Raw genomic sequence first — 14,615 nt, 5'->3', positions numbered from 1 at the left:
GGCAGATGCAAACTGGGTGTCCTTACTAATAAAACAAAAGCAAACAGATCACCAACCAGATACATTAAATCTGTTTCTCTCTCCATTGATGGTGCCAGACCAACTCCTTATTTCCAACATTTTCTATATTTAGTTCAGATTAGTAACGGCTGCTGTTTTTGCCTGGTCTGAAAAATGACTGCCCTGGGTTGCTCAACAGTGCTAATAACTTTATGAAAATAACTTCCAATGTCTGCTTCACTAATGAGATCAACTGAAATCTATGGTCACTGCATGTGAAAATAGATAAAAATAAAATCTGCCACAGTCAATAATTTACGTTACTTTAAGAAACCTTAACAATGGCAGCCTATAATTGGAAATAATTGTGTTTTGGCACTGAAAAAACAGAAATTGATGAAAGGGTGGTGGCAGTGGTAGTAGTCTTAGTCCTTCTGACATTAATTATTGGAGATTTATGGATTATTCCGCTATTTCTCAACCCTTCAATTTGATTGGTTAAGGATGTCTGGATGTCCACATTTACCAGTCTTGTTTCTGGGTCGTTTCCGTCGGCCTGCAATTATCAGTTTATGTTTTTTGCAAATTACTATGCAAAAAAAAATAATTAAACAACTTGTGGGTAAATGTTAACATTGTAATTGGCCCTGTTACAGCTAAGGTAAGGGTCAAACATTAAGATTAAAAACTGCTACTAATAAATCCAGAACCTCTACCCAGAATAGAAGATACAGGAAAAGAAAATATAGTTAAAATTTTTGTTGTTGCTGTTTTTAAAGAAGTAAATAGAAATGAATTTCAACCTAGCCTTGATATGATCAGGCTATTATGTGCAAAATAATAAACAGTTCACTGAACCTACACAGTTTATTTAAGTTTTCTGCCTTTACAAGCAGTAATATTTGACCACATTTACAAGCATACTTTCACTGTGAACTATTCATGTTTCCTACAGTTTAACCAGGCCCCAAATTTTGATGAATGTATTGCTGTAGAAACTCAAACATACCGAAACAGCATAACATGGGACTTATTCGTTTGCTATTTTCTACAACATCTGCCCACCAAAATCCACAACCATCAACTTGAAAATATACAATGAATACCAAATTGCAGCTGTACGTCAGAATCATGATAAACAAAACAACACAATGAAATGAAAAGGCATGAACACAACAGCATTCAATCAGAACCAGAAGGTTCCAGTTTCACCATTACTTCATATGTTTATTACAGCCAACTCAAAGTCAAAATTATGGACTCCGTCCAAATTGTGTTCAGTTTGCTGGCCTCAAACTAATCCTAGGCACACAAATAATAAGAGCAGCTCTGCTGCGAGAAATATAGGTATTTTGCACGTTTGAGACATTCTTTCAGAAGGATGTCATCATGTTTGCTTCAAATTTAAGTCCTTTCTACAGCAATTTGTACTTATCATGGACATTTTTACAACCAAGAAAGGCCATTTTTAATCAATTCCATTTGTTAGAAATATGTGAAATGTTGTAAATTCACAAAGCTAGAGCCATTGCCACCGTCTTTCATTGTGGATAGTGTTTCGAAGATATATTACCTAAAACTTTATAAACTTGACATCCCACAAACAGGAGAGCATCCTTGTCACCAATTTACCTTTCCCCTAGTTAAGCACGAATGCTGATCATAAGCTGACTACGTGTATATTAGTTAAGTCATGATCAGAATATCACCAGTTGCTGTCTAATGTCAATGATTCAACACTGGATTCTCTTTATTTCCTATATATTGGCCTCAAGATTGCTAATGTCTTTACAGCAAAACTGTCAACACTGGTAATCATTACTCCATGTCGCTAATGGCATTTTATAGAACATGTTCATTTTTAAATTTTAAATAGCTTGCAGGATGTGCACATTGGCAATGGCAGCATTGTTTGTCTATCTCCACGTGTGCAGTGCAGAGCATACTAACCGGTGATCACACATCCTGGTTTGGCAACTTGAATGTTCAGGAACAAAGCAGATTACAGAGAGTGGTCGCCCATCACAGGTACTGGCCTCCCAACCATTGAAGGAATTTATAGGTGGCAATGCCTCATAGAGGTGGGCCGGATTTGTCAAATACCCACTTCACCCTGGCCGTGCTCTCATTTCACACCGACAGTTGGGAAGGTACAAAAGCCTGAAAACCGTGACAACCAGTTTCAAGAAACATATGACAATTAAACGACTGACTCTTGACAATCGTCAAGGAGTTCTTTACCATCCAGAACAAAGCAACTAGTTTAGTTTAGTTTTGAGTTACAGTCCGGAAACAGGTCCTTCGGCCCACCGAGTCCGTGCCGACCAGCGACCCCCATACATTAACATTACCCTACACACGGGACAATTTTGCATTCAAATCTTCTATGATTCAGACTTAATCACATCATTATTTCCAGATCCCTCAGGTTGGTTAGAATACCAGACAGTAAACAGTCTCAGGAGAGGATGAATAGAAGCCACGTGTAATTGCTTGAAGTTTGCAGTTTTTCAGTGCAGCCAATTGTTAGTTTTCTGCCACTGACTACAAAATCTGGACCGATGTTAGAATCACAGTGATTTTCACAAAAGCGAGGCTCAGCAGATCCTCTGGTCATCACCAAACAGAATAGGCGTTGCAGTACAATGACTAAAGCTAGCTGAGATCATTACATTCTTTCCAATATGATTTAACTTTGTTAAAGGCAGTAACAATGGTACGTAATGCAAGCTGCACTATTATCAAAATAGATTCTATGCTTATATGTCCAGATAAAAAGACTGATATTAATTAAAAATTTCAGTTTCAAATGACTAATTAGCCCAAATACCTTTCCCAAATTTTTTAATATTACAACTTAACTATTAAATCAATACCATTTAAAAAATAACTGATGTTAAAGTCCACTGGAAATACCAGTAAAATTATTAGATTAAGTATTACATAGAAACATAGAAAATAGGTGTAGGAGTAGGCCATTCGGCCCTTCGAGCCAGCACCGCCATTCAATATGATCATGGCTGATCATCCAACTCAGTATCCTGTACCTGCCTTCTCTCCATACCCCCTGATCCCGTTAGCTACAAGGGCCACATCTAACTCCCTCTTAGATATAGCCAATGAACTGGCCTCAACTACCTTCTGTGGCAGAGAATTCCAGAGATTCACCACTCTCTGTGTGAAAAATGTTTTCCTCATCTCCGCCCTAAAAGATTTCCCCCTTATCCTTAAACTGAGACCCCTTGTTCTGGACTTCCCCAACATCGGGAACAATCTTCCTGCATCTAGCCTGTCCAACCCCTTTCAAACACTTATATTGAAACAATAGACCAACAGATGGATTTGCTATAATACTCTCTAGATTTCCATCCTGAATATGATTTTTTTCCATTATTCACTTACACATAAGCTGCACATTTACTTCAAGCTTTCTTTTCATTTCTTTACTTTTACTTAGGCTATCCTTTTAAAAATTGGCTTAATTTTAAAAAGATCTTATTCAAAAATGATGCTCATATAAAACAACTAACAGGAGAGCATAGAATAATATGAGTATGCAAAGTATATATCCTAAATTTTATCCCCCTCGTGACAAATCTGATGCTCAAACTTTCATTAACCTATAAACTTTCAGATATAACAATTATTAAGAATGCAAAAATTGGATACCCATGTCTCAAATAAGATATATACCTTTCATATCTCAAGCCACGAGCCCAAATTCCATGTTATGCCTTTGAATCACCAAGTGGTCCCCACAGACAAAGGACCATTCTGACATCACAATTGTGGATACAAGAAACGGCAGATGTTGGTTTCCAAATAAAGACACAAGGTGCTGGAGTAACTTAGCGGGCCAAGTATGGGATCCCATGGGCTTTGGCTGACTGAGCGGAGGTCTACGCTTGGTCTCGCCAATGTACAATAGGCTACATCGGGAAACATACGATTGGATTGTATCCTAAGTGGAATATGAGTTGTTGTACATTCACGATTCCTAATTCCCATTTTAACTCCTCTTCCTGTCCCCATACTGACCTTCCTGTCCTGTGCCTCCTATATTGCCAGAGTGAGGCCACAGGTAAACTAGAGGAACAACACCTCGTATTCCACTTGGGTACCTTTCACCTACATTCCTTTCTCCAGCTTCACAATTTGAAACTGTTCTATCCTTTTGTCTCATATCGGGTGAAAGAGATTATGGGAAGAAGGCAGGAGAATAGGTTTAGGAGGGAGAGAAAGATCAGCCATAATTGAATGGTGGAGTAGTCTTGATGGGCCGAATGGCCTAATTCAAATTCTATCACTTATGATTTCATGATCACTTATGATCTTATCTGTCTTTTCATCTCTGGCGTTTGCCCGCCATCTGCCTATCAACACCCCCACCCCTCCCCTCACTTATATAAACCTATTACCTGCCAAACTTTGGATGCCCCTCCATTTCTTCCAGTTTTCTTCTCCCCCCCCTCCCCCCCACAATTCTTCTGAACACGAATCGGGACCCGAAACATCATTTATCCCGAGATGCTGCCTGACCTGCTGAGTTACTCCATCTCTTTGTGTCTTTTTTCCGACATCACAATTGCTGTTTTTACATTGGCAATTAGAAAGTCTGAACTTCACAACAACATTTTTAAAAGTTTAGTGTATTTTCCCCCGGAGGTGTTTGAGCATGCACGAATGCCGCTTTATGGACACAAGGTGTCCTGATAGTCTGTGGGCAACATCACTTATCATGCTTTAAGATGTGACAAAAGACCTTGGAACCTATCCCCACACTCAAGGATCTTAGAAGATTTATATTTTACCAAATATTTATCTGATCAGCTCACAGAAGCTAATTGTATTAGTTCTATTGATCACACATTAAAATTAGTGACCTTAATCGTCCTATTGATACACACATTAAAATCTAGCTGAAACCAGAAATAAAAAGCAGGTCTTGTATTATTAATAACTAGGCTAGATCCTGCTGGTGTGGACCCACTATCTTCAATTGAACCCCGATCCAAACTGCGCACACATCTATTGGATTGGGATGCAGAGAGCCTACTTTGCTGGCCCGAATTGTCCCAGATTTAAATAGCCTGTGTAAGAAGGAACTGCAGATGCTGGTTTCAACCGAAGATAGACACAAAACGCTGGAATAAGTTAGCGGGACAGGCAGCGTCTCTGGTGAGAAGGAATGGGTGACGTTCCAGGTCGAGACCATTCTTCAGACTAACTTGGGTGAAGGCCAAAACACTGATTAACTAGTGTAATGCTGGACAACCTTAGGAAGTTCGAGACGTCTGTCTTTGAATATAGAGGTTTTGTACTCTCTGGCATTCAAACTTGCAAATGTCTGTTGTCCCATTTAGAACCCCAATCATATACAAGTAAACTCTGACACCAACAGTGCATTTTTATCCAGGTACAAAAAGCACAAGCAGCCTCTGAAAACATTTCAATTAAAACTCACAATGTTTGAATGACTGTCTTACATTTTAGACTAACAGCCTATTTTTTGAGAGAAAAATAAAAGCTTTGAAAGTATTCAAATTCTAAAGACTGATTCTGCTAAAACAAACTTAAAAGAACATCTTACCTGATGGTCCGCACAGAAATACAGTACTTCCACATCAGATTCCACATGTTTTTGAAATCACCAGTTTGGTCATTTTATTCCGACAGATCTCGGAGTTTTAGTTGCAGCAGCGTAAAAGGCAGCTTTCAAGAGCAAGCAAATTACTTCCTGGTAGAACTAGCAGGCAGTAAATGACTCACAAGCATGAAACAATTTCCATCCCAACTTATTTAAGGAAAATGTGCATTTCCTGAAGCCTCAAAAGAATATTGTTAACATTTTTCCAAGATTTGGTGTTTCACTATACTTTGCGACATTGACGTGTTTTCTCGATAAATAATCTGTTGATTGTTGAAAGAGTAACTGAAAACATATGATGTTCACAATTACCAAGTAAGGTAAAAGGCTAAACAACCCCATGTGATTTGACAGTTGAGCTCCAGCACTGGTTGGTCCTCTGAATATTACTTTCCAGAAGACAGCAAGCTATCAACCACACACCCAGAATCATCTGGTGGGGACTGTTTAAACTCTCAGCAGCCCACTACGTTTTTTTGGCTTGTCTGGTATAATAAACCATTTCATATGGAGTTAGTAATGAATAGATCTGTGTATCTTCCCTGTAAAACATTTGGCAAGAAACTATAAATTGCGGTTTTAAGATTTGTTTACTTGAGTGAAGTCACCACTTGCAGATTCAGAGTTCCAGACATTAAAACATTTATAGAACAAGCTTCATATCTAATTAAATATCTAAACCTGGAAGCATTTTGTTTAACTATTCTTTGAGGGAAACTTAGCTAATAATACTACAAAACAAGGACCAGATTAGGCCAAATTCCTCAGGCCTATGGATTGTAAAAACATATTTCCCACTAGTCCGAACAGAGTTCACAAATTTCCGAAAATAAAACAGAAACTACTCGGTCTTTCTATTACATAAACAGTTAAACAATCCTGCTGAATCCAAGACTATTTTCTATACAAAATAAGGCAGTTGTCCATAGTATTTTAACTAATTGAAAGATCAACCTTTTGTAGAGTCAAAGAGTGTGGCTGGGATACTGGATATTTCTAACTATCTTCACTGAAAATACCAGTATCTCAATAAAGGAAGTGATATTGGGAAAAGTGATTTATGATAAAAACAGATGAAGACAACGATGAGATTAGTAGATTTAAGCACTTGAAAATGATGCTTTCCAGCTCCACAATGCAACAAAATTCTACTCCCATCTGACAGTACTAAAAATAACCTTTCAACGACAATGCTGCTTCCTGCTCCTCAGCCAATTTCATCTCTCCCAAGCCAATGTCTTTTTAATTCCTTGTGATTTATTTGTAAGTCTACTATGTGGGACTCATTTTAGAAGCCATGTTACTCATATAAACCCGTTGCAAGGATTCAAAGAATACAATCAAGCCAGTCAAACAAGGATGTCATGCTAACCTTTACAAAATACTAATTAGGCAAAAGGGTGCGGTGCTGTAGCCATTTCTGGGCTTCATGGCTTAAGATTTCAAGAAAGTGCATAAGAGATTCATTAAATGCTACCAGAGATGAAAGACTGCTTGCTTCTTGTGAATGAAAAGAAACTGAAGTTGTTCTCCTTGGGGCAAAAAGGATTAGTTCTGAGGCTTTCAGAATTACACACCTGGAAGGCATCTGTCTAGATGAATCAAGATTATTGTCATATGCACATGTATGGTGAGATACAGATACAATGAAAAATCTTACTTGCAGCAACATCAAAGGCACAAAGACCCAGAAAAACATATTAAAAAAAATTATATATATTATAGATAAATTACATCTAAATCTTTTTAAAGATTGTGCAAAAACAAGACATTGAAGTAAAAACAAATTAGAAAATAAAACAAGTCCATGGTAGTGCAAGAGGTGGGCTGCAGTGTTCCATTGTCAAGATAGGATTAGTGTTGTGTTGGTCGACTCAAACACCTAATAGATGTAGGAAACGAGCAGCTCTTGAACCTGATGGCATGGGAGCTCAGGCTGCAATACATCCTGCCTGATGGTAGATGTGGGAAGAAGGCATCTTCTTGACGATAGAAGGATCCTTGACGATAGATGGCGTCTTCTTGAGGCAACACCTCATGTAGATGCTTTTGAAGGAGGGGAGGGGTGTAGCAGTGATGGACGGGGCGTGAACCCATCATTCTCTGCAGCCTCTTGCATTCCTGGGAGGTAGAATTGCTGTTCTAGGCCATCATTTAACCTGTCAGGATACTTTCTACAGTACATCTGTAAAAGTTAGTTGGGAGTATTTGAAGACATGACAAATTTTTAAACCTCTCGGAAAGTAGAAGTTGGCTTGATTATGAATATGTACTGGGACCAGGACAGGTCACAGGAGATGTGAACGCCCAAGAATTTGAAGCAGCTAATTCTCTCCATCACCGACCCACTGCTGATGCCCTGGGCTGGAATGACCCGACAGTCTTTTTAAGACAGTAAAGCTCAGCACTCACCTGTGCCTCCTGTCAAAACCCCAAAACTTTGTTTACATATTTCTAATTCCTCTGATATTTAGTTGCTTTCAAAGCCTAAAATTGATGTCAATGATTGAAACCAAAACTAAATAATCTATGACACACTGAAGAACTGTTTCAACCCATTAAAACAAAGCAAAATCATTAATTTATCCTTTCCCTCCTTACCTCGAGGTCAAGAACCTCTCTTCAAATAAATAGCGATTCCAATCCAATGCCAGATTTGACTAGTGAGGAATTGGAAAAGGTGATTCCTGAATGTTATGATATTAGATTCCCTGAAGTTCTGTGAAGGTGTATGGAGACTGATGTACTAATATCTGCCACTCAGCTTGTCCCAAGCTTAGTGACTCTGCGTAAGCATTGACATAAGGTAGACCTGCAGAATGCTGATAGTTCCATTTAGAACTGCTGGCCCCAGTCAGTGTGATATACTGTAGTCTTATAGTCTTCTACCAGTGACCACAAATGATTTGCATTTTTAAAACACTGAAGTGCAGGAATCTGAGAGATGACCCAATAGAAGTATAAAACATTATTGTAAGAGGCATAATTAGGGTCACACATAAAAAGGCTTAGGTTTAAAGGTGAGAGGAAGGAGTTTTAAAAAGGATTGAGGGATTTTTTTTTTTAAACACAGAATGGGTCTTATATGGAATGATCTACCAAAGGAGGCAGTAGAATCAGATACAATCATATTTATGAGACATTTAGGAGGGACAGATTGTAAGGCAAAGAAAGGTTCAACCTAATGCAAGCAAATGGAATTAGGTAGAAGGGCATGGCAGGCTGAAGAGCCCAATTCTATGCAGTATAACTCTATTTTCTTAGATATAGTGAAATAAAGCTGTGCTTCATGAAAATAACATGAAACAAAAATTTACAAAATAATGCAAAAGATCAAGAACATAGCCGAAGACGTGTTTAGAACTCTCTTAAAAGGCCGAGAAGCCATAAGTGAAAAAAATTGAAAAAAGTTTTAGCATTTGAAAGCATAGAGTACAAGATTAGAATCAGAGGAGCAAAGAAATCTTTAAACATTGTTGCAGCTAAATGAGATTATGGAAGTCATGAGAGGGAAAATATTGGAGAAATGTTAAAAGCAAGAGTGAGTATTGAGATCTCAAGACTTTGCTCAAAGGGGTATCAGTATAGTTCAATGAGGCACAAGCCAGTTGAATTGGATTCCATTAGTACAGTTCAATGTGGTTAGAGGCTGTTGAATAGCATTCCATACAAAATAAGATAGTCAAGAAGGTATTCAATAGTCAAGTCTAGATGTAACAAAAGGCTTGGATGAGCTAAGGTAAGGCAGATTAGTTTGCAAAAACAATTTAATGATATTGAGAAGTTAACCTCAGGATGAAGTATGACACCAAGGGTTATGGCAGAAGAAAGAATTGGAAGTGATGTGTTTGGAATAATGGGTAAGCCTTCATTCTCATGCCCCAAGTCATGGTATTTGGGGTGGGACTTGGAGATCATTTTGCAACAACACAATGACTGGCTGGTGTCATGAGGTAAATGGACAATGTGGTGGAGTTCTAGGCGTCCGCTGAGTGGTCTAAACCCTCAGACAGAGGTGTGGTCTGCTTGTAATGCCAGGTGAATCTCAGATGTGCCAGAGCTCTGGAGCTTTGTATCTTATAATGGGGGAATAGTGGCCAATGCATATAAAGGGATGCTGCAAGACTTTTTTATATCTATATCTATATCTATATCTATCTATATATATATCTATATATATATATATCTATATATATCTATATATATCTATATATATCTATATTACTAAAACTCTGTTCTTGACCGGTTTTGGCTTTCTGTGCTGCGGTTTCCGAGAGTACGCAGCCACCTACGGCCGTCATTTTTGGCCACCTCGCTCATAGCCCCCCTCCGCCGCATGTGTGCCGAGGATTTTTCCCGTCGATGAAAATTGACAGAGATATTAATGTTTTTACAACATTCCCCATTCTCTCTGCTGCCCCTGCTGGAGGGAGGGAGAGGGACTATAAAACCAGGAAGTGGTGTGCCTCAATCAGTCTCTGCAAGTGGTGTGCCTCAATCAGTCTCTGCAAGTGGTGTGCCTCAATCAGAGCTTTGAATGACACTGACAAATGTCTACAGCACTGTGAGTACCCTTAATTTGGTTTGAAAATGAAAATATGGTTAGAGGTAAAAAAGCACTGCCTGCAAATGGTTGTTTGGGTTTGGGTTGAAGTAAAAAGGCACTCTCTCTCCCCCCCCCCTCCCTCTCCTCTTCCCCTCCCCCCTCCCTCTCCTCTTCCCCCCCCCCCCCCCTCCTCTCCCTCCCCCTCTCCCTCCCCCTCTCCTCTCCCTCTCCTCTCCCTCCTCTCCCTCCTCTCCCCTCTCCCCCCCTCCCTCCCCTCCCCCCTCCCCCCCTCCCTCTCCTCTCCTCTCCCCCCTCCCTCTCCTCCCCCCCTCTCCTCTCCCCTTCTCCTCTCCTCTCCCCCTCTCCTCCCTCCCCCCCTCTCCCCCCTCTTTTTCTCCCCCTCCTCCCCTCCCCCACCGTCCCTCCCCTAAACCCCCCTCCCCACACCCCTACCCCCTCCCTGCTCCCCACCTCTCCCCGCCCCTCATCTCACCCCTCTCCTCCCCCCCCTCTCCTCCCCCCCCCTCTCTCTCTCTCTCTCTCTCCCCCCTCCTCCCCTCCATTAGCGTGAGTGCGGGAGAGGGGGGTAGTTAGTGTGTGACGCTGCATGCCGCCTCCCCCCCACAACCGCACGTTGGGGGAACAGACCCAACGGGTCTGCACTTGGTCTAGTATATATAGGCGGCATGCAGCGTCACACACTAACTACCCCCCTCTCCCGCACTCACGCTAATGGAGGGGAGGAGGGGGGAGAGAGAGAGAGAGAGAGAGGGGGGGGGGAGGAGAGGGGGGGGAGGAGAGGGGTGAGATGAGGGGCGGGGAGAGGTGGGGAGCAGGGAGGGGGTAGGGGTGTGGGGAGGGGGGTTTATATATATAAATAAATAACCTTGAAGTTATTTTGGTGGGAGGGGATTCCGGTCCTCAAAAATGAATACATTTGGAAGCATTCCCCTGCCAACCACCTGAGAAAATCAAGGGCTACACATTATCAATAGTTCTGGCAGCCCCATCACATGCAGAACACTTAATCAATGAGTGACACAGAGTTCTCCAGAGACCTAGCCTATCAAACTGAGATGGAAATTTACAGGACAGCAAATGCCACCCAGTCAAGCCGCTAACTATTAGCAAATCTCAGGCAGTTGGCCAAATAGATAATTGGCCAAGTTTATATCTATGGCAAATCTCTTATATTGATTGTTACAGACAAAAGGTATCTGCACAAGAAGTGCAAAGGAAAATAATTTCTGTGATAGGACATTTCATTAATTACATAAGAGCAAAATGAATTATTGATGAGATTCATTGGCAGTTAATAGGAATGTACGATAGTTAAAAAATAGTTTTATAAATTGGTTATTTTTATCCTAAACTGTAGGAAAATATGTCCAAGCTGAAACAAAGGTGGGAAAACATTCCTAAAATACGTCAAAATATATTATTGTCAATGATAGCAATGTTTAAGAGCATTTTATGGCCAGTTCTCACGGTGCGACCTGAAGCAAGATGTCACCCGAGTGAAGTGGTCGTGGTCCAGCACGAGTTCCGCACGATAAAGAGTTCCCACGATAAAGAGTTCCCACGGTACTCGGCATTTCTGTTATTTGTGCGAGTGACTTGTCCGTCTCCCGATCTTTCCCGTTAATCTTGAATGAACATCGTGGACTGTAGTGTTGTTAATCACGTGGCACAAATGATGTTACTTTTTTTCACACACTATATTGGTTTTTTTCACCCGAGCTCTTTAATGAGCTGAAGAATAATCTGTTTTTTTTTAGACAAATGTTGTTTGGTGTGATGCACCTTCTCTCAATATGTGCAAGAAGTCGTCTTTTTATTTTGTCAAATAGGAATAAAGACTGTGTCTCACATTGACCGCGATGATTGTCTTATTTTATTATCTACTGAGAGGTGAAACTTTCAGTCTGAAGAAGGCTCTCGACCCGAAACGCCACCCGTTCCTTCTCTCCAGAGATGCTGCCTGTCCCGCTGAGTTGCTCCAAGCAACTGGTGTCTATCTTCAAAGGACTGACCACCGGGCTGGATGTCGGGGCTGGCGTGTTGCGTTTCACAGACCGAACTGTCCAATTAATAGTAACAGATGGGCACTCCCTCTCAACCACATTCTCTTGCCTTCTCCCCATAATCTCCTGACAGCCGCACTAATCAGGAATGTATCTATCTCTGCCCCTATTCTTCACCCTTTTGACAGTAGTTTTGTTTTATTGGAGACGCGGGAGACAGCGGATGCTGGAATACTGAGCAAAACACGAAGTGCTGGAGGAACTCGGTGCATTTGTGTTTAAGAAGGAACTGCAGATGCTGGAAAATCGAAGGTACACAATAATGCTGGAGAAACTCAGCGGGTGCAGCAGCATCTATGGAACGAAGGAAATAGGCAACGTTCCTAGTTAGCCGGCGCCTGAGACTGAGCCAAGCAATGTCCAGACCTGACTTCAACACAAAGTGATGGAGGAACTCAAAGGGTCAGGCTTGTCCAATGCTCTGTGTTTTGCTCGTGATTCCTCCATCTGCAGTTCCTCGTGTCTACAGACCAGAGTTGCCACTTGACTCCGTCACAGAGCATACGGCAGATAAGACACGAAATGCTGGAGTAACACAGCGGGACGGGCAGCATCTCTGGAGAGAAGGAATGTGTGACGTTTCGGTTAGAGACCCTTCAGAGTCTCGTCCCGAAACGTCACCCATTCCTTTTATCCAGACGCTGCCCGTCCATGATGTTATGCCTGTCTCCAGTATTACTGTGTCTATCATCGGCGCAAACCAACATCTACAGTTCTTTCCGACACATTATGATTAGAGGATACCGTCTCGCTATCACTCGGATTACCAGCTTCATTTCCAAAACGTTGCCACCTCTCTTTACTTTGCTTACTGAAGCCTGATCCTTGTCAGACCCAGTGCTCTATCGCCCAGCCTCTCATCTTTCAATCGGGTTCGGCCAGGAAGGAACTGCAGATGCTGGATTAAAACGAAGATAGACACAACATGTAGCTCAGCGGGACAAGCAGCATATCAGAAGGGTCTCGACCCGAAATGTCACCCATTCCTTCTCCCCAGAGATGCTGCCTGCCGTCGAGTTACTCCAGCATTCTCTTTAAACCGGCATCTGCTGTTCCTTCCGACACATGCACAAGAAATAGGCAACTTTTCGGGCTATTTCTTTCGTTCCATAGATGCTGCTGCACCCACTGAGTTTCTCCAGCATTTGTGTGTGTGGGTGGGAGTTGGGGGGGGAGAGATAAGGCAGCCTGAAGAAAGGGTCGCATGTCCTTTTCCCTCCGTAGATGCTGCCTGGCCCGCGGAGTTCCTCCAGTCTTAGAAACTGCTTTAGACAAAAAGAGACACAAACTGCTGGAGTAAAATAGCTCAGCAAGTGAGGTACCTGAACACTCAAAAATGAAAAAGAATGAAAATGTGATTATTTCACCTCCCTTCAACTATTTTGTGTTTCAGCATGAGAGGGATTATAACATTAGAGACATTCATCTTGTAGTGATGTGTTAATGAAGAATTGCAGACATCAATCTGATAGTAAAAAATATATTTATTTAACAATGAGGTAAAACAAGCACTGACAATCAAACTGCTCAGTTACTCACCGTTCTCAGGAGTTCCCACGATACCCGCAAGAGTTATTACGGATATCGCACGGGCCACTGCGTTCATACAATGTTGCAACGCTCACCAAAAATTGCTCTAGGCGCTCTTGGAGAAATTCAAAAATGTTTGAATTTTCTCCCGACCTTACCAAGTCACACGACTACCTGCCGTTAGCGCCACGGAGGTCCTCGGTGGTCCACGAATGCCGTACTGCTATCGCAGAAGGTTCCCACGATGTTAAATCTTGTTAAGTCTTGCTTCAGGTCGCACAGTGAGAAAGCCCTTTTAGACAGACACATGACTAGGCACGGAATTGAGGGATACAGAGCATGTGCAGGCAGATGTGCATTTTGAATTGGCATCAGAGTCAGTAGACACATCATGGGCCATATGGCCTGTTCCTGCGTTATACGTTCTATGTTCTGTGCTTAAATTTACCAACATTCTGATTTTATTGCGAACGTCGATTTTACTTGGGCATCTCAGTTTAGGAGAGAAGTGCAATTTAAATAATCGTGTAAATAATCTGCACTAAATGGCACTGATACAATGAAGTGAGTTTCAAATATAATATGCAACTTGGAATAAAATAATATTTTAAATTTAAAATGTTACATTTGTCCTTTCGGTTGATATTGAGAGAAAATACTATCATTTTCCACAGACACAATGCAGCATATCTTTGACTGTCAGTCTGTGCATCAGTCTGGTGTTTTCTTGAACAGATTAACCTTTTCATTCAGACTCCAAAATGAGCTAGAATAAATGACACACAATTTTGAGAAACTTTAATTTACA

At 41.2% G+C, this 14,615-nt stretch overlaps 1 protein-coding gene across 5 annotated transcripts in view; it reads right to left on the bottom strand.

Moving 5' to 3' along the window:
* iqsec1 (IQ motif and Sec7 domain ArfGEF 1) overlaps nucleotides 1-14,615 on the bottom strand; it is a 506,053-nt gene that overhangs the window by 160,897 nt on the left and 330,541 nt on the right. The window contains exon 1 of one of the 5 annotated variants that reach the window (XM_033037206.1): nucleotides 5,591-5,961. The exons of the other annotated variants lie outside the window; for them this stretch is intronic. Coding sequence (XP_032893097.1) covers nucleotides 5,591-5,637 — 47 coding nt within the window. The 5' untranslated portion in view covers nucleotides 5,638-5,961. Of the gene's footprint in view, nucleotides 1-5,590; nucleotides 5,962-14,615 lie in introns of those variants that run through there. 5 annotated transcript variants of the gene reach the window in all.

Source organism: Amblyraja radiata, chromosome 18 (genome assembly GCF_010909765.2).
Source record: "Amblyraja radiata isolate CabotCenter1 chromosome 18, sAmbRad1.1.pri, whole genome shotgun sequence".
In the NCBI taxonomy this organism is placed as follows: domain Eukaryota; kingdom Metazoa; phylum Chordata; class Chondrichthyes; order Rajiformes; family Rajidae; genus Amblyraja; species Amblyraja radiata.
This window is presented reverse-complemented; position numbering and strand designations above follow the sequence as displayed.